General features: G+C 36.3%; 1 protein-coding gene across 10 annotated transcripts in view; it reads left to right on the top strand.

Annotated features, from left to right (window-relative positions):
- KIAA0825 (KIAA0825 ortholog) overlaps positions 1 to 25,164 on the top strand; it is a 235,229-nt gene that overhangs the window by 49,183 nt on the left and 160,882 nt on the right. For all 10 annotated transcript variants that reach the window (XM_090132126.1, XM_090132124.1, XM_090132127.1 and 7 more), the window contains 2 exons: positions 4,089 to 4,758; positions 23,390 to 23,560. In XM_090132126.1, the coding sequence (XP_089988252.1) occupies positions 4,089 to 4,758; positions 23,390 to 23,560 (841 nt within the window). The remainder of the gene's footprint in view (positions 1 to 4,088; positions 4,759 to 23,389; positions 23,561 to 25,164) is intronic.

Below are 25,164 nucleotides of genomic sequence, written 5' to 3' on the forward strand. Positions count from 1 at the left end.
TGTCTCTTTTGCCTGGCCTGTCAGAAGATCCGTCTGTTGTGGGGTTGCTAAGAGTAAAAGAGCAACAAGTACCGACTGCCACAAAAACTGCACAGACGACAGTACCGCACCAACAGGGATTCCTTGCTCCCCACTCATAAATTAATTTGTCAATTAGAGAGTCAGGGAGCGACCAGCAAAACTCACTCACCTTTTAACAGCCCCATATGGCCAGTGTGTACAGCCTGGAAAGAGCGGAGGCTCACAGTGGACTACCATGCCCTGAATGAAGTCACACCCCCACTGAGTGCTGCTGTGCCAGACAAGTTAGAACTCCAGTATGAACTGGAATCAAAAGCAGCCAAATGGTATGCCACCATTGACATTTCTAACACCTTCTTTTCCATTTCTTTGGCCACAGAATGTAGGCCACAGCTTGCTTTCACCTGGAGGGGCGTTCAGTATACTTGGAACAGTTTGCCCCAGAAGTGGAAATACAGCCCAACCATTCGCCATGAGTTGATCCAAACTGTATTGGAACAGGGCAGTGCTCCTGAGCACCTGCAGTACATTGATGATATCACTGTGTGGGGCAATACAGCAGAAGTCTTCACGAAAGGAGAGCGATAATCCAAATTCTTCTGGAAGCTGGTTTTGCTATTAAGCAAAGCAAAGTGAAAGGACCTACCCGGGAGATTCAGTTCTTAGGTATAAAGTGACAAGATGGCTGTCGTCACATTCCAGTAGGTGAGACTGACAAAATCACTGCTATGTCTCCACCCACTAGCAAGAGAGAGAGAGTCTTTTCTGGGCATAGTGGGTTTTTGAAGAATGGATGTTCCAAACTATAGCCTCATTGTAAGCCCCCTGTATCAGGTGACACAGATGAAGAATGAGTTTACATGGGGCCCTGAGCAGCAGCAGGCTTTTGAACAGATTAAACAGGTGATAGCCCATGTCATGGCCCTAGGGCCAGTACGGATGGGACAGGGTATAAAGAACATCCTCTACACTGATGCTGGAGAGAAAGGTCCCACTTGGAGTTTGTGGCAAAGAGCCTCAGGAGAGACCTGAGGACCACCCCTGGGATTCTGGAGTCAAGCATACAGGGGGTCCGAAGAGTGCTACACTCCAACTGAGAAGGAGATTTTAGCGGCGTATGAGGGGGTTCGGGCTGCTTCTGAAGTAGTCGGTACTGAAACACAGCTCCTCCTTGCACCTAGACTGCCAGTGCTGAACTGGATGTTTAAAGGAAAGGTTCCCTCCACCCACCATGCAATTGATGCCACTTGGAGTAAGTGGATTGCACTGATTACACAATGATTGCAGGTGGGGAACCTCAGCTGTCCAGACATCTTAGAGGTCATCATGGGCATTGGAACATCACCAGGAGAAGAGGTATCGCAAGCTAAAGAGGCCCCACCATACAATGAACTACCAGAAACTGAAAAGAATTACTTCTGTAAATGTATAGGGATAGGTACCCAGAATTGGAGCATTAAGACTTTATCTCCCAGTGCACCACATGATGTTATGATGTGGAATACAAGCAGCGCAGTATTTTTTCCTTTGGGATTTCTTCTAGCTAAAGCTTAAGCTTCCTCAAATCACTTTGTTTATTTTGACTTATGAAACTGGCTGTTGATCTATCAATCACTTAGAACCCTCTGAATTCATTACTTATAGCCATGGATCATTTAAGATTTTTCAAATTATGAAGTTCTAGAAATACCAGGTCTTTAATGTTCACGTGGTGAAGAAGTGATTTAGTGCCTTTCTGACACAGGTGATCAGTTTGAATGTTGCTGTTAATAATCACCCTGCTCAAGAATGTCGGACTGCTACTTGTCATACCTGATCTAGACAAAATGAGAGAATCCCATGCTGACTTGCAAAGTTTTTTGTTACTCCTCTTAGGCTAATTAGATCCTTACTTAACACCCTTAGGAAAGGTGATGGCAGTGGTGGCTTATATATCTGTGTCCATTCCCTGCGTTCACCTTCTGTCAGGTCTGTTCAAGCCATACACCTGAACACCAGATGGCGGCATTTGTTTGGGAAATTCCAAAATGTCTCCATCTCTGGAATACCTTGGGAACATCATACACAAAATTTGCTTTCTAGTTCTTCAGCTTCCCAAGAGTCTACAGATTTCATGTTAGTCTGGCTGTGGGCTGTAGAGGTCAGTTAAACTGGTAGGCTGCTAAACAGAGAATGAAATGTGAGGAGCTTTGAAACATTAATGCTACACAGATTATCAGAAGAAAAACTGTGCAGCTTGGGAACTGGGACATCTCTGTTTCCAGGCTCTTAGCTTCTCAGATAATCCAGCCTGTTGTGTAGATGGAACTACAGATGAAAAGCATGTATGTATTAGCATAAGGAGTCCTTCTGTAGGGAGTTAGACTCACAGTAGATAACCCTTAGCTCCATAAACACATGCATTAAACTGTTTGCAGTAATATTCAGCATTAATGAGATTATTACAGTTTGACCTTTCTTAACTGAGTATTTCCATCCATTGAATTAATTACTCAGTTAGCTTGAATAAAAGCTTGCAAGAGACAAATTAAGTAACATCGTACAATGTATCTTCAATAAGATTAGCCTTCCTTTTGCCTCAGGACAGTATCTCTATTTGTTCTTACACACCTTCCCGTATGTCTGTTTTGTTAGGGATTTCATTTAACTTTTAAGCTGCTGGAACAATATTTTAAAAATAATGCCAAGTTCCATATATGCAGTGGCTAATGAGCTGTATTTCCGTTTATTATTAGTGTGATATTCTCAAGCACTTGTAAATTCATGGAAACACTAAGAGATTCTTCATAAAGACTAAGAGTATTCTATTATGTGAAATTCCAAAATTCTGTTTGTTGTTTTGTAGTTCAAAATAATTAGAAGCTGAGTATGTATATGAACACATCTTTACTGAGATAACTTCCACCTAAAATAATGATATTTTTAAAAATAAAATCTTTGTAATATTGGATGTATTTACTAACATAACTGGAACTAGCCTATAATAGATAGTGGTCTACTACAAGGTAAAGTGCAAGTCTTTTCCTGTGTACTGTTATCACAGATTTTCTGGTCTCAAAAGAGAGCATTTCACGCTTCTCTAAAATTGCTAGATATTAATTTGAATGTTTTACTATTGTTTTTTCCCCTAAGAGTTCAACAGTTTTCAATCATCAGAGGGAAAAAAAAAAAAAAAAAGTTCCAATACTGAAAAATTGTTGTGAATGAAAAGATTAATAAAAAATCCAAAAGTAACACTGAAATTTTTGTCCTAAATGTTGTGGGAGCAAGTGAGAGGGCCTCTACACCTTGGTTCACCTACAATTTTTCTGCTTGATTCCTGAAATTCACAGATTCAAGAGTGCAACCTATTTTATTCACTTTTCTTGTAACTGGGAAATCTGTTGTTGTTTTTCGGCAGCTGGAAGACAAAGAGTTGGTCTGTACAAATGAAAGTTTGGCGGGCCTAGGGCTGTGGGCAAAGCCAGCCTGCAACAGAAAGAAGTTTGTTCAGTTTATCACAAGTTTTTCACTTCTAGTTCTTTAAGAGGGTGATGGGCAGATTATTTTGTGCTTACAATAGCCTTTCTCTCAGATGTGAGCAGAGCCAGAGCATAGAAGGCAACAGTATTTATTCTATAAATTCCTGTCTTAGTTTTATGAGTAAAACCTGTTATCATCATTGCAAATGTTAATTTAATACAATTTTCTTTCCAAGATGTGGTGTGGACCAGAACAGACAGGCCCTGTCAACTGCCAAGGCTTATCTAGTGAACTGTGTTTTTTCTCAGCTTTCCTTTGAACTGTGGATTAGAACTGACTGAAAAAAACTCAGTTGAGGATGTAAGAAAGATAGGGAGAGGAATGTGAGTTCATTGGAGTAGATAGACAAAGAGATGGACTGAAGCATAAATACATAGGAAAACAGCCTTTATTATTTCAGTTTTTTATAGAGCAGTTAGTTTTAGTCTATTTGCTGGCAAGATAATTAACAATGGAAGTAATTGGTACTCTAGCATAAAGCTGTTGATTTTATTAACAGAGTTAACAAAATATTTCTAAAATACTGTCTGATTTACTTTTATTAGCAAAGGTTGCTGAAGAATGAGCAAAATCAAGAAGAAATGATTCTTCACTTTCTTCTGGATCTCTCTAGTCAGTGTGGTGTCTCATTTCCCTGTTCTCCAAGTGGGATGTCTTTTGAGTTTACATCTTCTCTTCATGCCATTGAGGATGATTCAACACTGGATGTGAAATCTCTCTGGGATGATGTGAGGCTGCATCTTCGACGATTTTTAGTAAACAGACTGCAAAGTCAAGAAGAGACAAATCCCAATGCTTCACAGCAACAAATGCAGCTTAAAACTCAATGCATACAGCAACTTCTGTTTCTTTATCCTGAATCAGAAGTCTTATCAAAGTATCAAAATATGCAGAGTAAAATGGTTCGTGATCTTCTACAGAATTGTGTTTTGTCTAGCTGTGGTGAAACAAATTTTGATAAGGTCGTTCATGGCTACCAAAGTTCCATACCCACACTATGCACAATAATAAAAGAGGATTTCTATATACTAAGTGGAACTGTCGATCCTTCTTCATCACTGAAGTTTATTAATGAAACTTATCTGGATACTATCACTGAAGAAATAACAGTTCTTCTTGAAAGACTTTGTGAGCTGCAGTTCAAAGAAAATGCTCTGCACATAGTTAAGGCAAACAAGATTTCAAAGAAGCATAGGAGAACGGTTCATGCTGTGGGTTAGTAGATATAATTTATGTTCATTGCAGTTAGATATTATTTTAATGTTACTACTTTTCTTTATTTCAACATACATTTTTATTTCCTACAAAGAGAGAGTCCAAAGATTATTAATTCCAGCTTTATGTCTTAAATGCGCTATTGTAGTTGAGGTATAGACCATATCAGAATTTGTGATGAAACATGACTTCAAAGTAAGGGAAAGTGTTTTATACTTGTTTATTTAGAAACCATGATATACTTCACTGGAAAATGTTCTCATGCTTTAATCTTTTAAGTGCAGCTTATTCCAACTGCTGGAATATACCTTAGAATAAGAAGTAGTTAAACCAAATTTTAAAAAATACAACTCTTCCCCTCTTGTAAAATTTTGATTAGCAGAAGTTTTCTAATCATGAAATAGACACAAAATTGTAGATCAGAGCTGACCTAAAAAGATTACTGAGCAAATTCTAATTTTATAAATAAATAAATAAGATTTCTATTTGTGCAAAAGCACTGTTAGAATTAATGAACCTGGTCATTTTTTCTTGTTCTAAGGAGTTTAAGGCAGTAAAGGAATATGTTAACAGTATATTAGTTCTGTCCTTTCATTTTCACCGATGGTGAATCATAACAAGCCAATTTGTGAGAGGAGGAATCAGAGCACTGCAAGAAAGTCATAGGGGATGCAAAGTTTCATTGTAATTACATGAAGTTATGTAACTGCTTTTCCAGTGCAGTTTTGAGCCTTCTTCTATACAAGAGTTGGTTATTATCTACTATGGAGGTCTAAAACATAGAGCTCCACAGAAGTGCAGGAGACTGCAGACAGAAAAAGTTAGTTTAGAATAATAATAGTTAGATGAAAAAAACAGGAGATAGATCTTTGGATTGTACAAAAGAAGGTAAGTGGTTGCTGCAAACAGATCCTGCTTTGGTTTCCTAGGGGCTGCCCCAGCCCAGCTCTGTACCACAGGGCCCACCCTTCAGGCACTGCTCCACACAGGTCCCCATGGGCGGCAGCTCCTCCAGCCCTCCTACCCCATCACGATCTCCTCCCTCGGGCAGGGACAGCCTGCTCCTCCATGGGCCCCTCCTGGGCCACAGGGAGCTTCTGCTCCATGCCTGGAGAATCTCTTGCACTGACCCGGCTGCCTACGTGGCCGCTTCTCACTTATTTCTCACCCCTCTCTCCCAGCTGTTGTCGCGCAGCAGTGTTTCAGTCTCTTACATTTGCTCTCCCAGAGTGCATCCAACTTCTCTCATGGGTTAGCTGTGGCAGCTCAAAAGAAATAACTATGAGAGCGGTGAGGACCTGGCACAGCTGCCCAGAGAAGCTGTTGTGCCCATCCCTGGAGGCACTCAAGGCCAGGTTGGATGGGGCCCTGGGCAGCTGAGCTGGTGGGGGGCAGCCTTGCCCATGCCATGGGGTTTGAAAGTGGATGTGCTTTGAGGTGTCTTCCGGCCCAAATTATTCTGTGATTCTAAGGTTCTACAAAGTTTGTAATTTAATCTTTCTTTCAGTCTCAAAACAACTCAAAACTATTCCACCTGCCTCCATTTTACATTTAAGGCAGGGACATTAAAGTGACTGTAAAAGTGTCTAAAAAGACACATTAACATCTTCTGAATTATATGGAGTAAAAAATCAATCCTTCAGTCTTTTAGGACAGTTATTTCATATGCCTAAATATTCTTTGTCACAAGATGTGTCTTTATACCTTTTTGTGCTTCTGCATCTATCAGGACAAGTCTCCAGCATAAGTTTTTATTGTAAATTCAGTAGAACAAAGAAAAGTGAAAATATGCAAAGTAAGCTTTGGGAGCTGTGAGTTTTAAAAATATTTACAGTGAAGTCTAAAAAAATGTCAATTTCTTGAATCTCTTACAAGATTTTATGTTTTGGTTTCCTGTGCTGACATCCAGCTTGAGCACTAGGGATACACAAGAGGCTGTGTGGATTTACAGTCAGCAGAGCTGATGCCAGCTGACTGAAAGGGTAGGCCCTCTAGCATCGTGCTCAGCAAGGAAAACTGGGGAAAAGGAGAATCAAACAACTACCAAAGTGACAATAGTGAAGCTATAGGGCTAGGGCAAAGTAAGGGATCAGAGTTGTGAAGATAGGTAGGATTTTTTTCATTTTATTTCATTCTGTAGTGATGTCTATTATATATAAATCATTGGAATTATTAAATCAAACAAAATTTACACATGTATCATTACTGAAGCAGTTGTTATTGAACACTTAATTGAATGAGAGCTCATACGTGAAGAGTCTTTTCTGGTAAGAAATTTCTCTCTTTGAAATGTTTGGTTGTACTAGATTTGTACTGGGAAAAGCGTTTTTTTCCCCTGGAACTCAAGTGTTTACAAGGCAGTTTACTTGGAAATAACTACACTGGAAAAAAATTGTACAGAATACTATTTGGGGATGTTTATACCTGTAGACAGATTCTTAGTGTCACGTGGTTTTTCCAGCTAGGAACTGTTATTTAATTCTGATTAGGCAAAGGATACTTTTACCAGCCTCCCACAGTTAATAATTAAGGTAATAATTAAATATTTTTATTATAATTAAAATAATTAAAATTATTTGTACATATTTTAAACTAAAATATGGTTTTATTAGCTTGGCTTGACAATGGTACCCAGTTTGCTGAGTATTAAACAGCAAAACCAAACATGCCAGAGCATGGACAGAAGAGGGGAAGGATATTTTTTCTTCTTAGCTGAAAGACAGTACAACCAATGTGTTTTGTATTTTTTGATTCATGTTGTCTCTGCCCTTTGGGAACCACCAAACCAACACATTTCAAAACAGCAAAATAATTTAATCTAAGGCATTCAATTGGGACTGTTATCCCAGAGGTGAGAAAAAGGTTTGTGTTTGCTTAGTTCACCCTCAGGGAAATACGATTTTTTTTCCTAAGAACTACTGTAATTGATCCTTCTGTATACAAGAGGAAAAAAAAAACAAAACCAGAAAATAATGAAAAATGCTCAAACATCAGATAAATTTATACAGAAGACCTACTTCTGACTGGAAAATAAAGATCATGGGCTTTAACAGAGTCATAAATCTTCAAAATATTTCATGTATAACATTCTATTTATGAAGTAAGGAGTTAACAGTTTTTCTTTTATGTTCAATTAGAAGTGTTTTGTTGGCTACTGTAATGAGCATGTATCTGTTTATCAGGATTGAGGATGAGGGTGATTTGAGAGTGGAGCTGGCAGAAAGCCGCAGTATCTTTGGCATCACTGATTACCAGCTTTCATGGAAGTAGATGGGTTTTATTTTATAACTTGATGCTATTTCTAGGTAAATCAGTGCCCCTAAAAACTGTTAACCATGCAGGATACAGCCAACAGTATTTGGCTACCTACATTACTGTAGTAAATTTTTATCTAACATAGGTCCTTTTCATGGCAGTTTTTGGAAATAATATCCAAGGAAGATTCCTCCTACCCTGGGTTCTTCTGAAATATTTTTGTCTTGTGATTTTGATGTATTTTGTCATACTAGTCATATATTTCTTTCAGAAGCTTATGTAATTTTATGGTGTTTCATCACAACACTAAAAAATGTTATATATTTGTTAACATAAATAGCGTGTAATTAATCATGCAAGCAGGTATTCTTTAGCTTATCTGCATGATTTTTTGTTTCAGCTACAGATGTTTTATTTCGCAGAAGTTACTTGTGATAAGTCAGTTAAAAGTGTATTGTAGTTCTACCTTCTGAACCTTTTTTGTGTTCCTTTGCTTACAAAAATGTCAAGCAAGTTTAATCAGGATTTGCTGATATATCTTAATCCTTCATCTCTTTTAGATTAAGAAATAGCCACTCTTAACAGAGATAAAACATCAGCCAAAGAAACTTAAAAACCATGATATTGTACACATCTAATGTACTGCTGGAAGTGTATTTTATCTGTATAGATTTTATATGCACACAGAGAGAGAAAATTGTTATGTGGACTAATCTCACAGTATTTTTCTGGGGAAACTGGCTGCCCGTGGCCTTGAGAGGTGTACCCTTCTTTGGGTAAGAAACTGGCTAGAGGGCGATGCCAAACGGGTAGTGGTTAATGGAGTTAAGTCCAGCTGTGACCCGTTTCAAGTGGCTGCCCAGGGAGGTGGTGGAGTCGCCATCCCTGGCAGTGTTCAAGAGGCGTCTGGATGAGGAGCTGCGAGATCTGGTTTAGTTTGTGGTAGCAGTGGTAATGAGAAGACGATTGGACTAGATGATCTTACAGGTCGTTTCCAACCTTGTGGTTCTATGATTCTATGATTCTAATCCACCTATCTTTAAATTTCCTTTGGCTAAAATTAAATAAAATTCAGAAGATTTTCTTTTTTTTTTTTTTCACGTGTTCAGATTCATTGCCTCATTATTTTCATCTGGTAGTAAACTTCCCAGAGACCCTTAAAGTGAATAGGAATTCTAATATGATAACGCTTACCCCTTGGAGATATATTTTTAATATTTGTATCATTAATAAATTTTAGAATCTTAAATGAGATTTTTTATAAAAATATGATACAGTGCATAATGTGTTCATTAAAATCTGTAGCTACTTTTATAAAAATAGTACTGAAAAGTGAAAGTAAACTAAAGCAGTGAAGATTGGTCTAAGAATGTTTTTCAAAACAAGGTAGTTAAATCACCTTCATTGCTGTATTTTAGTATTCAGACTTAATGTTTTTACCTGAGTGTACCAACTTCTTATTCATGTGTCCAGAAAGCTTCCTTTCTTTTTTCTTCCTCTTTATTTCTCAAAAATATAACCATGCTATTGTAAATACAAATTCAAGTATAGCTGTCCCGAATTTATCAAGAAGATGTATGCAAAGCATGATTTCAATTATGATGTTTTTCATTTGCAGTGTTCAAATATTCATGAACTTCTAAGGAATATAATTGTGTTTATGGAACATGTAGTCTGAGTATAGTATGCATTTGAACTTGAATAGAAGTACTGATTGTTGTTTAGTGGAGCTGTACTTGTGTAGTGGAGATGTGACCAACAAGAGTAACAAGCTTTGGAGTAACTTCTTGAAATTAGGGTAGCTTTGGGCAATGAAGTGAAAGGATTTGAAAAGGAAAATCTATTTTGAGGTCATTCATCCTAAAGCATTCCCAGCAACATGCTTTCCAGCTAATTTGAAATACGTGTTTTAAGGCTTGTACTTTTGAAGAAATTTGATTTCTCTGTGTTTGTGTGCACACCTTTATTTTCATTCATTTATTATTTCCTTCCTCTGAAATGAAGAATTATGGTTTCAAATATGCTTTTATTCTTCCGGTTCATTTAAAGTCAGTTTGTTTGTGATCTCTTGAGCCAAGATTGCTGCCTACAACCAGTCTTCTGTGATCTTAATTGTATCTACCAAAAATTATCCTGAAATAGCATTGATACCTGCTGGTTTAGTGACCGCATGAATGAAAAAAAACCAAAACAACAACAAAAAAACACCCACAGTTATTTATGTCTGAGAATAATTAAAGCTCAGTAGTATAGTATAATGTATTCTCCTATTTATATCTGGAAATTAAATAATCCCAGGCTTTGTTTCATATGAATAATATTTATGTCTTTGAACCATTGTTGAGATTCCTGTTCTGCTCAGTATCTCTAGCAGATAAATTTCAGTACTTGTGCTATAGTTACAGTTAATTTTCCATTGTATTTTTTTATCTGTAGGATTGTTGAAATCTAGCCTTTAAGAAGAAAGGGGGAGAGTGTGGTAGTTGCTTGACTTAATATTTATCTCCTAGGAAACCCTTTTGCATCTTTCTGAAATGCTGGTAAACTATACTGATATAAAGTATCCCCTGTGGATGGATGATGGTTAATAATATCCAGTTTTACATACTCAGTAGTTCACCTTCATTATATAGCCCAGATATTTGCATTTTGCATAAAAGCTTAAAACTTAATTGTGGAAATGTATTTAAAAGCTTTTTCCATAAATTTAAGTTTTAAATATTTAAAAACCTAAATACAATACATGCCATAGTGACTCAGAGATTGTGAAGACAAAAATAAAGGTACATAACCTCCTTGCTTTTTTTTTTTTTTTTTTAAACAACAGCCCAGTACAAGCTGCTCATCCCGTTTCGTGAACATTCAGTTTCTGTTTCTGCGTGACAGAAGTAGTTGGTGTGTGACAATTTCTGCTTCCTTTTCTACTTTCTGTCACTGTAGACTTCCTAGTGATGTGGCTCTTACAGGAACAGAGCTATAGCAGACCTGTAGAAAACAGTAGGTGGGACAATTGTTGGAAAAGGGTGCTACATACATGTAAGTAGACTTTATGTCTACTGACTTCTTGAACTCCACTCTACATGGTGATGTATGCCTCAGTCTTCCCAGTGTTCTACACAAATGGGATGAAAAATCCTGTGATTTCTATCAGGGAAGAAGTATGTATCAATTGAAACTGCAGTACATCTGTGCTCTCTTTATCTAACCTGCACAGAAGACTTGAGGACATCACTAAAAGTTACATAGGTCCTACATAGGTAAAGAGTAAAAAATCAGATGTCTTAATTAGATTTTTTACTTTTGAAATACCAGAAATCCCACTTTTTATATGATATGCCAATCAAAATTGAGGTATTCAATAGGATTCATTGTCACCTAATTAAAAAAAAAATGAGCAGATAGTGTGGGTAGGAATCTGTAACAGGAAGTTAAAAGAGAAAAGCAATGGACATACAGATATGATGCAGATTTCTGCAGTTGTTTTTGTTCCTTGGGAAACCTATAAAATTTTGACAAGCAAAACAAGGTCCTATTTCTCAAGGGAACCATAATAAATGTGTTTGCATTTAATGTTGGAAATAATGTGTTCCATAGCCTCTTTGTCACATATTATTTATTTCTTATCCTTGCAAGCATTCTATTTGATTTCTACTGTACAATTATATTAAATGGAAATATGAGTAGCACTGAAGAGAAAATAAAACCATCTGTTTGAACACAGCAAGCAGAACTTTTAATAAAAAAGAGGTACTCTTTTAAAGGCCACATGAGCATATTATCCTAGGACCACAAATGTGTTTCTAGGGGGAGAATGACATTTTTGTAAAGATTACAAAAGCATTACGCTTGTTACTTTTTAAGCTTATGATAGGGGGTAAGATAACAGTAAGTGGCTGAAATGTCAATTGAACTGACAAAATTTCAAAGCCAGTAGCATGCCTGAATACCTTCCTTCTTCTTAGAGCTGCTGGTTGAAATTGCTATTAAGCTCATAATGTGAACAGTGATAGTGAAATCCTGTTAGGGATCCCTTGTCATATTGAAGATACCCATTTCACGATTTGAATAGCATATTGTTTATTTTGCAATGTCAGTAAACACTAATTTCTCTTTCTAAATTATTTATATATTACTGAACAAGAAATTGTTGATTTTTTTTTACTTGTATTTGTATGGGTTGTTGTATCCTAATGAAGTAATTTCTTTTTATCTTTCTGAAAAGGATCTTGAATCTTTTTATTGAGTTCTTTGAAAGTCCAAGTGTTGTTTTTTTGTGTGTGTGTGTTAGTTTTTTTTAATTTTTTATTATTTTTTCCCCTTTCCAAATGTCTGCAATTACCAAACACCAACTAATTATGTTCATTTTGCTCTCTCAGCACATCTGGGTATTCTTCAGCACAAAGTGAGCACTTAACTCACTGTGCCCTCTAATTATTGAATTCTCCTCCCAAGCTTAAAAGATGAAAGTGATTTACTCTCCAGTCTGATACTTTGTGAGTGGTCAGGGGTCAATTCGGAGTTACGTACTGTAGTACTCTGCTTAATTAAAAGTGACAAAATTTGAAAGCAAATTATTCAGCTAGTCTCTCTTTTGCTTATTTGGATATGTGAAGAAAAATGTGCAGAACTCCAGCAGATAAAAGAAAACTTCAAAAATTTCTTCTAAAGAGACTGCTGCAATACTGATTGAAAGTTACTGCAAGAGTTTTCAATGTATATATCTACCATCATATAAGCACAAGTTAACTGAATGGCCCTGGCTGTGATTTTTTGTCAGGACAAAGAACCTATTCTATCACAAAATACGTATTCTGAGAACAACTTTAACTTTAAAAGGGCAAAACAGTTTTAGGCAGATTAGTTTGCAGAAAATTACATCTGTTTAAATTGGAGGTATTCACATCCAAGGGATGGGTATTCTATGTGAAGTTAGAACATGAATTTGTGTTTCACGGTGATTTAGAAATTAAAAAAGCTTCTCTAATTTTAAATCAAAGGACTGCTGTATCTACTAAGTTCTTTTTTTAAAAAAAATAAATCTCTGTGTTATTTTACGCTGTCATCACATGTGCTAAATATAGCAAGGCATTGCAGGTAGTCTTTTCTGTCTATCTAGAGAGAATAACAACGTTCTAGTTAGGAATTTAGCGTCAATGTCTCCTGAGCTTTTTAGTACCCCTGGCCATTGAGGACTGTCTGGAGTTGATTCAGTTACTGGTCTCAGACTTTCAAGAAGGGTTTCCTTTTTCTTGGTATCTTCATCTGCTGATCAACTTCATTTAAATCTTTTTATTTAAGGACAAGTGTATTGACTTACTGCTCATGTGCTAGAAAAATCCAGCAGAGTCTGGACTTTCTGTAATAGAGAAACTGTATCTTCATCAATGCACCATACAGTCAGCTCATGTATAAAGAGGTATTCTAAGAGTGTAGTGGCAATAAGTAGGAACGAGTACGTGCACATCTGTGTTGATGTATGATTAATCCTTCGTTTGCAACACAAAAATTGTTCTGGCCTTCCTACAAAGTGTTTGCTAAAGTGTTCCAAAGGTGATTCTCTGGACCTTTGGAAATGGCAATGTTTGTGGGGGTTTTTTTGTTGTTTTTTTGTTGTTGTTGTTTTTTTTTTTTTTTTTTTCTGTATGCCTAAACTTAAAAGGATATTATTTTTTTTATTCCTTGAAAGAACTTGTGAGAACTTCGTGGTGTTTTTGTGTAGGTAGAGTTTTGAAATTAACAGATGTGTGAAGCAGAAGTGTGAGTATGGAATCCAGCTTTGTAAGTATTATTCTGAGTGATTTCTCCTATTAGAACAAAAGCTGTCACTATCTGCCTCTGTTATATCTTGGAAATTCCAAGGAGTAAGAGAAGTGAAAGTGACAGAAGCACTTTAATCTATTATTTAGGGAAATACATAATATTGTGTGTAGACGATACAAAGGAATGTTGAATGCTTGATAGAAGTTTGTGATTGGTTGCAAGTTCTGAACAATCTTAATTTTAATAGAGTGGGTGTGATGTTGTTAACTGATCTGTGTGAAATGCAGCCGTTCCACTGTGGGTGTAAATGCAGAGGACAGAAACAAAGTTAGCAGACATTTCTGTAATTGCTAATGCTAATAAAATGTAAGATAAAAACAAAAGCATTAATTACTGTGATTTCAAATACAAATCACAGTTTTTCTTTTATGAGTTAGAGGAATATACTGACGTACTATCAATGGTGGTAGCATTCATAAGGAGGTTTGATGGACCTGACAGTACTGTAGTTTCAGAGCAAGATGTGTAAAGTTTTTTTGTTAGTCATTATTACAGGGCGGTTCATCCTTAGAGCACCTGAGGAATTCCCTGTAATTAGCTCAACAGAGCTGTGAAATAGCTGTATGCTGCCAAGTAGTTATATTGGTGAGATGACTTGCTTAAGATTATTACATAAATTAGGTGTTTGAGCATGATCAGGCATTGTAGCTCCAGTCTGTGTTTCCACTGGTCTGTTCTTTTGTTACTTGGTCTGTGAACATGATTTCATGTCTAGATTTAATTTTGACAGATGTATATACTCCTTATTGACAAAGGACTTAGGTTTTGCTAGATAAAATCAGCTGTCATGAGGAGGTGAAAACTGGCTTCATTTAACTGTGAAGATATTATGGTGTAGATTTGATTAAAATTTCATGTACAGTGCATCTCTTTCAAAAGATTAGTATAGTGTTCACTGAGGTTGTTGAATAGCTGGCAGTAATATCTCTCTTTCTATGACAGACAACCTCACTTGAGTAAACATATGCAAATTTATACATGCTTACCTTGTTTATGCATAAATTGAAATCCCTAAATTTTCCTGCATTTTTTAAAAATATATGCATAGTGTGGATGATTAGTATAGAAGTTACAAAAGCCTGAAGTTAATGGTGATGTCTAGTAAGGAAATGATTGCTGTCTTTAGATCTGTGACCATTTAAAAGCAAAAAGAGGGAGAGAAGTAATCCAACATGTAATCTGTTTGCATGAGCTTTTCTAGCCAAGTCTCATAGCACCTGTGCATTTTACTGGAACTAAAGGAGAGCGAGCTGTGAAGTAAGACAGGTGTTTAAAAAACCTTAAACACTCTGATAACAGTTTGCATCCGTGTGGTTTCCTTTGCTGCACTGATAGTTCTTTATGGATCTGTCAGTTTCAATCAGCAGAGAGTACATGTGATCAGTATATCTGATAAACTTGTCAATGCCTTTTTAAAGCAGGATTCCCCAATCTATTCTATTCAACTCTCCTCCCCCCTTCCATTTTTCATCATTTCAAGTAGAACCTTGATAAGACAGAGATATGTCACCAGCAGGTGTGTATAGCTAGCTCAGCTACAACTAATTTGTGCAGGAAAAAATTAAATCAGGAGGTAAATTATTTCATGATTGCTCATTCCCAACAGAGTTGGGCATCATTCTGAAGAAAATATCAAATAATTGGTTTCAGGCCATGTCAGACACATGCAATTCCCTTCACTAATGGCTGTGTGAGGTATCAGTAGGCCTCAGGGGTCACCAAAGAACTGAAAATAGCTTAGTGCCAGGCAGAGCAATAGAGAGACAGAACACATAAGAAATGAAGTGGCAATAAGTGCAATCTATAGGGGAAATGTGCTTCACTTGGAGTTTAATATATTGGCTTAGAATCTGGCAGTAAGCCATGCAACAATTGTTTACCTTTTTTTCAGCATCTGCATCTGTTCTGTTTTGTAAACAGCACTTAACTTTCAGTCAGTAAATGCTGGAATCAATAACTATTAAGGGATTTCCTTTCTTTTTTTTTCATATTCCGTAACAAATGCATACTACAAACAATATTTGCCTGAGATAAACAAGAAACAGACATTAACAGGGTCAAAGGGATTTGGCTGGGAAGATTTTATAGCTTCTAGGGTTTGCAGTAATTGTGTCTGTGTGATTTGAATGTATCTTGTAACCTATCCAAATTAAACTCTTAAAAAAATGTTAGCATGCAGTAATGAAGATATTTTTTGTAATTATCTTAAGTACTGTGTATAGAAAACTGCTGGCAATGTTTAAAATAATTTAGATCTGTGTAGTACTGTGTATTACATCTGCTGTGCAGAAATATTAAGTTGCCCTTTACAGTATGAGGAAATTAGTGATTATACCCAGCAATACAAATTATTTGAACCTAGCAGTTACATTAAAAAGCATATATCACCATGCAGCTTAAGAAGAGAAAACTGTGAGCAAATGTCCATAAAAATTGAATATACCAATACTAAATGCAAGTGAAATGACAGTACAGCTTATATACAATCTCCGTTTAGGAGACACACTGCGCAGATGAATGCTGCCATAAATGCAAGATTGTTACAATACTTATAGCATCACTTAAAAGTTAATATCACTGAGAGGTGAGGAACACATTATTGTTAATGGAATTTATGTATGCAACTCCCTCTGTACGACTTTGAAAATTTACCCCTTGAAATATCCCTGCCAGTAGTTGAGTTTCTTTTGCTTTATTGGGCTATATATTTTTAGATTTTAACAAAATGTTAGTTTCATTTATGGAATAACTTTATTATTTGTATGCCAGTTGTGCTTAGATTTTAATATTACACATTTTCTTTTATATTTTCTTCCTCATCTAAAATTATTGGTTGAAATTTCTGACATCACTTTCTTGTGTCCCTGGAAGAACAATAATGGAGGTCTATCTTCTATGAATTTAAGGTTTACAAACAGGGGCAGGGGAGTGATATTTAATGTATTGAGAAGGGTATTTTTTAGTAAAATTATTAAAAGAGTTTTAAACCCATTGTTCCTGCTGAGGGAGAAGTCCCCACTGCAATCACTGAAGAAGGCAGTCATCAGGTTGCTTTCCAAGGATTCCATCATTAGTCTCAAAAGCAGTTTAGTCATGTGTCTCTGTACACTGAATAGTAGGGCTAATTAATCCAAGAGCAATGCTATCATAGCTAAACTATTCTTGAACACAGCCAGCTTGCCTCTGATGCAGGGATTTCTGTACCGCACTTTACTGTGTCATGTCCCTGGATAGGCTGAAATTATCAGAATTAGTCATTCAGGTTTTTTTTGAGATGCTGTGAATGCCAAATTTAAAAATAATAATAATAATAAAAGTACCAGGCTCAATAAAATAAAAAATTAGAAAAGTTATTTTGAACTTGTGGGATTCATTTGTATGCATATTTTCATATACCTTTTGAGATTTTGAACGCTTCCCAGCTATGAACAAGGAAATTGGAAACACTTTAGTTATGGTATCAAAAGCTGGAGATTTGGAAGATCATACTGCTTTTGAAATTTTCTATAAAATCACAAATTAGCAGGTACCCAGATCATTTCAATCTAGCACAGCCTTATTTTTCATGATGCTTCATTTTAGAATGAAAGGCTTATCTTTTTAGTCAAGTGATGAAGGCAGAAGTCTTGCTACTTTTTTTATGTATTTAGAGAAAGTAAAGTACTATAATCAAGTACTTTATGTGTCTTTTGTTCCATGATGCTTGAAAAATGTTTTAATTAATTTATTTGCTGACTTAGAACTCACTTGGGCGTGTTGAAACTTTATTGCAGTGCAGTGTGATTTTTCTGGTGCCATGTTTTTTTTTATTCTTAAGAGCCTCCAAGTGGTCATATTAGTTTGGAGAATTTTTTTTTTTAACATACAAATGAAAGAGACAAGTCTGAGATTCATTGTAGAAGAGGTGTTGCATCATCGTTCAATTTAACTATGAAGTTTGAATGATGTGCTGATTTTTAGGAATTTTTTGTTGTTGTTTCTCTATATTTCATTTTAATGAGGACATTCTTATCATTAATGACTTATGTAAGTTTTATGTTAGAATTGAAATTAAGCAGAATTAGCTTCTACACTGTACTCAAATTATCTTATTAGACTAGAATAGAATTTAAATCCCTGGTGACATTCCAAAATTGTACCTGATTTCTTTAGTAATACTTTTGTGTCTCTTTTTACAGCATTTATACTCTGTGTTTTTATAGATAAATGCTTTAGTTATTGCTGTGAAAGAAAGTGGGAAAGACTTCAGGAAGTGCATCAAAATGATAAAAAATGTAAAACAGCTTCCATATAGAGAAAATTGGGCAAGCTAGGATTTTTAAGTTCGGAAGCAAAATCATTAAGAAGTTGGGTGGGATAGATGTCTATAAAATGATGGGAAGCACTAGGAGAATATGCAGGTATCAGCGATTGATTGATTCTTAAAACCAATTAGCAGAGATGGATCTGGTGGATGAAATACTCAAAGAAAATGACACCTTTATTAACCCAGAGTATAGTTAAAGTCTGGTGCTTTTTACCACTAAATGTTAAGGATGCTAAAATGACATGAAGGGTTAACTGGAGAAACTGATGGAGTAGAAACTCACTGTGGATGATTGTTTGCAATTTCTGTGTGTAGGTGCCTTAAAATGCTTTCAGAAATGGCACTGTTTGTGGGTGGGTAGTGTGTAACTTCATCTGATTTTAAAAAGCCATTTTTGTTCTTTTCTAGTCAATATTTTCTATATCAGTAAGCCTTGTTCTTGAAAACTATGGTCAGAGTTAAATTTTGTAGGGTATATTTTCACTACAATCTCATCTTAAATCATCAGTTTCAGTTTGTAATTTGTCTCAAAGAGAAAACATTTTAAAGATTCTTTAATTTTTGTTAACTTTTCTTTTGAATGGAAAATGATATCTCTGAGCTAAAACAGCCATTAAAAAAGTAAATAACAGTTGATTTGTCCTTAATTATTGCTGTATGTTTATTGTACCTTTGCTTGTTACCTCTGTTTTTACATTTTTTCCTATCAGACTTTTTTTCTACTGAGTAGATCTTTTTCCTTATGATTGTGGTATTGATGCCTTCCTTCAAAGCCTCTTTTCAGCTATTTAATACCTGTTATGGCCTTCTTTCATCCCTGGACCTGCCACTATTTGAAACCTCTCCCTTTACATCTGCTCCTTCTTGAAGTCACCAGTCTTGGCTGAGTTCTGAATGGAAACTCAAGATGCAGTGCAGTCCACCTCTGACCTCTAGTTTAGAACAGTGATTGATTGCCTAGTAAAATTGCTCATTTCTTCTTACCTTCTGAAGAGCAATTATCTACATATGTCCTTGTACAACCGGCCAAGTGTTCTGTCTGCAAAGATGGACTGCTTCATTCTTCAACAAGTGTGGAATATGCCTTAGATCTTAGGAAAAATTATTTGGCTTTAGTCCATTCAGATACAGCGGAAGACAAAATTTGAAAGTTACTACCCACAGTCTATCTTTTGCCATCTAACAGCATCAGCTGCCTTGGCACCATCATAATCTCTGCACAATTTGACAAACATTTAATATTAGTCTTACTCAAGGTGTCTTCTTTTTCTATCAGCAAAGCTCACTGAGAGTCAGCTTTTTCTCAGATAGCAGACTTCTGCTGCTTGTCACCTGATGTTTGGGGTGGTGAATCAGCAGGCTGGAAGAAATGCAGTACCCTTTATGCACCCTTTTCCTGTAAGTGGAAGGAGGTCAGAATTACCCTCTGCAGTATCTGAGGCATGGACTTGGATGTGAACAATTCAAATTGTTTATTACAGGTTCTAATATCCCTTATGTACATTCACTAGTTTTCCCTTTTAACTTTCCCACTCGCCCTTACATGTCAACAAAACATTCCACAAACTGTCCTTAACCATGCGTGCAGGCGCGTATCCAGTCAGTCATGAGCTACTCCTAGCCATGTGCTCTTTGTCCAGTCAAGGTCATTATCACTCAGCAATCACACACCTCACATGCTTTTTGTTTTGACTCTTCTGGAGGTGTCCCTGGTTCTCAGCCTTGCTTTCTCCTGCTGTTTATCTTGCTCCACAGCTTCTGCTCTCAATAGTCTTTCTTGTATTTCCACAACCCTCCACCACTGAAAGGACCACAGTCTATACACCAGAAGACTTAAGTGCATTCTTTCTTTCCTTTTAGCAGACTTTTTGTTCCTTTGCAGAAATTCTTCATAAAAGTTTGTGCTTCAATGGGATGCCCATATGTCCTGTTTCAGGAAGGCATTATGGATGTCCATTTTGGTGTATGGTTCTACTGCAGCTATTTCCTTGTAAAAGGATTTATACGCATTTAACTCAGACAGGCAGAAAAAATCGTATTTAGATGAATGAGAGTAGCAAACACAGTGCAGGCTGTTCAGGAAGGAAATCGGTTTGTATCATGCAACTTACTACATGCTTCCTTCTCTAGTTGGACTGTAGTGTCATTGTTATCTTTGGTTCGTGGTGGGCTGAGATCAGATTGAAGTGCTTTCAGTCACCCTGTGCATGATAGTCTATGAATTGGCTAGGATACTGTCAACAGCATTAGGCCATCACAGAGAGGAGTTGCCCTCTGTGTGATGCCACTTGGGTAAATGAGTTTTCTGAGTTCTCTCACCTCTTTGCATAACATCAGAAATAATATACATTCAGTAGTTTTTTCATCATACACTACTCCATGGTGAGGACTGATTTTACACTGGATTGATTAATGACACTGAGACTGGGTTGAACATGTAGAGAATCCTCCTGTATATTCCACATCTGTACAGAAGGCCACACAGAGAGGAGAGACAGGTGAAATACTAGTGAATACCTATCCAAGATATGTCTAGTCAATGCCTGCATCTATCTCCATTCCACTTTCTTTTTTCCACTTTCTGGGTTTTCTCCAGATGCAGTTCAATTGTTGTCTGGCAGGAGCCCTTTGTGTGATAGGCCATGCACTGAACAGCAAGGGGGGGCTGATGTGTACCTTTTTCCAGAAAGATGTACACAGCAGAATACTTTCAGGCTTTATTTTCCGGAGTAATTGTCTCATTTCTAGAATGTGTTTATCACTACGTGTATCAGCAGTGAAGGGCCTTTCTTACTGCCATAATATGGAGTATATTTTTAATCTCCACAAAAACAAAATAGTGTTTTCCTCAAGAAATACGAATTTTCTCTTGCGTGAATTTTCTCTTACTTGATTACTAAATATATCAATTAATGTTTTGTGGTTGTTGGTTTTTTTTTGTTTTTTTTTTTTTTTCATTTTAAGGAGGTTATATAATGATTATAGTGTTGATTCATATACGTATGTATTTCAAGCTACTACACATAGAATCACAGATTATCCCAGAGATTATCTCTTCTGGAAGGGCACAAGGATCATTGAGTTCAACCTCCAGCTCCACACAGCACCACCCAAAATCCACACCCTGTGTCTGAGAGCAGTGTCCAAACACTCCTGGAACTCCAGCACTGCGGCCGTGCCCCCCGCCCTGTGCATCCCATTCCATGCCCACCGCCCTGTGGCGCAGACCCTTTCCCTGACCCCCAGCTGCCCTCCCCTGACGCAGCTCCATGCCGTTCCCTCGGGCCCTGTGGCTGTCACACAGAGCAGAGCTCAGCGCTGCCCTCCGCTCCCTGTCAGGAGCTGCAGCCGCCAAGAGGGCTGCCCTCAGCTCCTCTTTATGACATTTGTAGAACATACATAGTTTGTTCTGAAGTTTGCTAAGCATGTTTGTATGCATATACTGTATCGTAAATCAAAGTATTCTATTAAAGTCTTAATGATATGGTAAAAGAGGGATCTTTGAACTTAGTACCTTCTGCTCCCAGCTGAAATATATTTTGAATGATCACTTAAAGCAAAGATAAGTTATCACTTTTCTCTGAGTTCAGTTATCTGTTCCAGCATTAATGTTACTGTGGCGTACCTTTGGCTTCGAGGTCCACTTCTTTTCAGTCTAATGAGGACAGTAAAGCTTGGGGGCAATCAAATAATTGGAAGGTTCCTTTGTTCCTGGAGAGAGGGGACAGGAGCATCACAAGGTTTTCAAATCACAAGAGACAGAATTAATGTTCCATTGATTTTTTATTATGATTCTTACTTTTTCATTTGTTACTTCTGGCTTTCTTCAGAATCAGGCAGGTATTTCCCTACCAATTAAACTCACTGTATGTTATCAAGCTTTTGAGTAAAGGAGAATTCTCAGAATAGCTGAGTATCTTACTTTTTTTTTTTTTTTTGATATTTAAAATTTGAAGTTGGAAATCCAATGATGCAGATATTATTTACTCTTTATTCAGACAGGCAAGACTCCAGCAGGTGTAGTTATCAGTAGCACCTTCTTTTGCCATTCTTAGAAATACAAGGAACTGTATTTGACATGGATACAGCTTTCTAGAACTTTGAGGAAACTCAGATGTCATTGCAACCCTCACAGTTCAGTCTCTAAGGCTGGAGAACAAGAATAGCAAATTAGGGAACTTTTATTCAGAGCTCAGCTCTGCTCTTTAGTTCTGTGTCTATTTAAAAGTGATTTGTGAATACCTAAAAAAATAATCTAGCAACTTTGAGGGAAAAGGGTGTCTCTGAGTGCGAGGTAGAAGAGATTTGACATATGAAAGTGCATAAAAGTGCATTTCAATCAATTTCTATTTGTTTTCATCTTTGGATCTTCTCTTTCAAATTACTCTGGCTCTCACTCTGACACTTCCCATGTAAACTGTTCTGCTGATGCTACATCTGCAACACAACTCCGTACAAACATGGTATCAGCTGAATACCATTTGCGTAGAAGTGCAAATTTATTACATTGCAGGAAGTTATAAAAATGTAATAGTTATAGCCATTTGGTACGGAATACTGGATTGGAAACAACTCACTGTATTTTATACTCTGACTGTGCTCAAAGCACAATTCTGTGGATTATGTGACATGATTGTATGTTATGATTACAGGTGTTAAACTTTCAAAATAGGATGTTAAGTTTCTTCTTCTAACTACCGAATGCTTATAGGTGTAATACTTGCTGGTATTTGTTCACTGACAGTCTCACTTGTTTTCAAACCCCACATATTTAAACTTGTGGAGTGTGAGATTGATGTTTCTTTTCACTCAAATGTCATATTCATCAATGGTATTGTGCTAGCAGATTGTTAAACAGACAAGGTGACTTGCAAAGTGACAGTGTAGGGATGTGATGTCCCAAGCCATTGAAATATAGTAATGATGTGGAGTTTTTTTTTCATATTGTTCAATCAGTTTTTGCAAAGCAGTGGTTTTTCTGTAAAATGCAGGTGAGAAGGTTTCTGAGTAGTTTCTTGGAAAAAATCCTAGTTAATGAATAACAAAATCTAGTTATTCTTTCCCACAGAGATGACAAATGTAAAAGATTTAGGAAGAACTAATATGACAGTGTTTTATAATGAGAAAAGGATACATTATGACATAGCAAAAATGAAATTACTTGATATACAATGCTTTTCTACATTTTCAATTTTCCAGTATCATATTTTAAGGAAAAGTAAAACTTATTTTATAATTTTGCTTTAACAGCCTCCCAAGAATACCACAAAAAAGGAAGGAACTTCTGTTTAACAACGTATCAACTCAAATGTCTTTCTCAACTCATCAAACTTTTTCTATTCATGGAAGAAAAAATTGAAGAACTCTCTGCAGAAATTCTGTTGATGCCTTTGTTTACTGAGAAGAATAAGAATGTTCAAGGTAATGAATGCTTTTCCTTGTTTATTGATTGTACTTGGTGCAAAAGAACAATTTGGTATGATTTTCAAAATTACTTACCTAATTTATGCCATCATATTATATAAGTGTATTACCATATCCACTGCAAATCTTTCTGAAATGAGGAAATTTACCTCTTAGCACAGTGATTTGTAGAAAAGAACTGATGATTGTTTGTAAAGATGCAATATACAGTAGTTATTGATGAAGAACAATCAAACACTGTAACATAAGGACTTAGATTGAATTTCTTGTAAATACACTGCATTTCTTATTGAACAAAGCAATATATGAAATCTGAATTCTTTGTAACTATTTCTGAACCTGCCCTTCAAAGCTGCCTTTTTCAAGAGGAAAAAACAGACTTATACAACACTTCTATTGTTCTTAAATGATCACATAAATATTTTAATATGAGTCCTGCTTATTAGTGTCCTGCTTATCCCACTTGCTTCAGTGGCTGTTTTTATAGAACTAGGCTCTACAACAGAATGTAAAATTTTCACAAGCAAACCTAAATTTTGTATTTGCTTTAGATTCTGTTTTTCGTAAGATTGCACTCATGACAGATGTGAAATCATGAAAATTCAGGTGATTAACACCTTCCATGTCACAGCATGCCCAAAAATATTCTACTTTGCTACTTCTATCAGCTGAGAGATTGCGGGTCACCAGAGAATAAGTGGTTTCAAGAGCTTTGAGGAAAAGATCAGATCAGAAAATGAGGCCAGGCTGCTCAGGGGGAAAGGACAGATGAGTAAATGTTTAATGTTTCTGTAGTCAAGCTACAGGCTGAGAAGCAAGGTGTTTTGGAAGTACGTTCTCAGAATACTAAATTGATGCAAACAAACAAACAAAAAAAGCACAACATGAAACAACAAGAGTTCAGAAGCACATGTTTTGTTGGCAGGTTCTTCATCTGAAATTCTGACACTCAGGTGCAGAAATGCAGGTTAACCTATGTATTTTTAGAAAGTACATAAAAGCTCAAAGTTTGCATTCAAATTCCATTTTTACTGTTGTTTTTAATGTATTTCTGCCTCCTTTAATTTCTCAGATTTATTGGTTCTTAAGAACTGGTAAGTTAGTTATTATACACTGTGTTTTAGGTTTTATGGCCGTAATCCTACAGAAATATGTCATAGTAAACTTCTTACGGGGTTAATTTAGACGATAGACTATACGTTCAGTAAGGATGATTTTAGGTGTTCTTTTTGTTTGTTTTATGTGAAAGACCTTAAAAAAAAAAAAAAAAGAAAGAAAGAAAGAAAGGAAGGAAGGAAGGAAGAAAGAAAAAAAGAAAAAAAACTCTAAAATTGGGAATTGATTTCACATGCTTAGCTAATGAGAGTCTAAGACGTGATCTTCAATAATTCAGAGAACATAATCACTGCAATGTTAACAAGAAATATTATGCTTCCCAGAATTTGTAGTAAGGATTTTATTCTGAAGCATTTCTTCAAGACTTATATTCAGAACTGTTCATCAAAAGTGTGTTCAGACATCTTTTTTGAGAAACATTCTTTTGCAGTAATCATGTCTACAGTAAGCTAGTCCCTAAATAGCATCTCTATCAAATCTGAAAG

Source organism: Phasianus colchicus, chromosome Z (assembly GCF_987193195.1).
Source record: "Phasianus colchicus chromosome Z, bPhaCol1.hap1.1, whole genome shotgun sequence".
In the NCBI taxonomy this organism is placed as follows: domain Eukaryota; kingdom Metazoa; phylum Chordata; class Aves; order Galliformes; family Phasianidae; genus Phasianus; species Phasianus colchicus.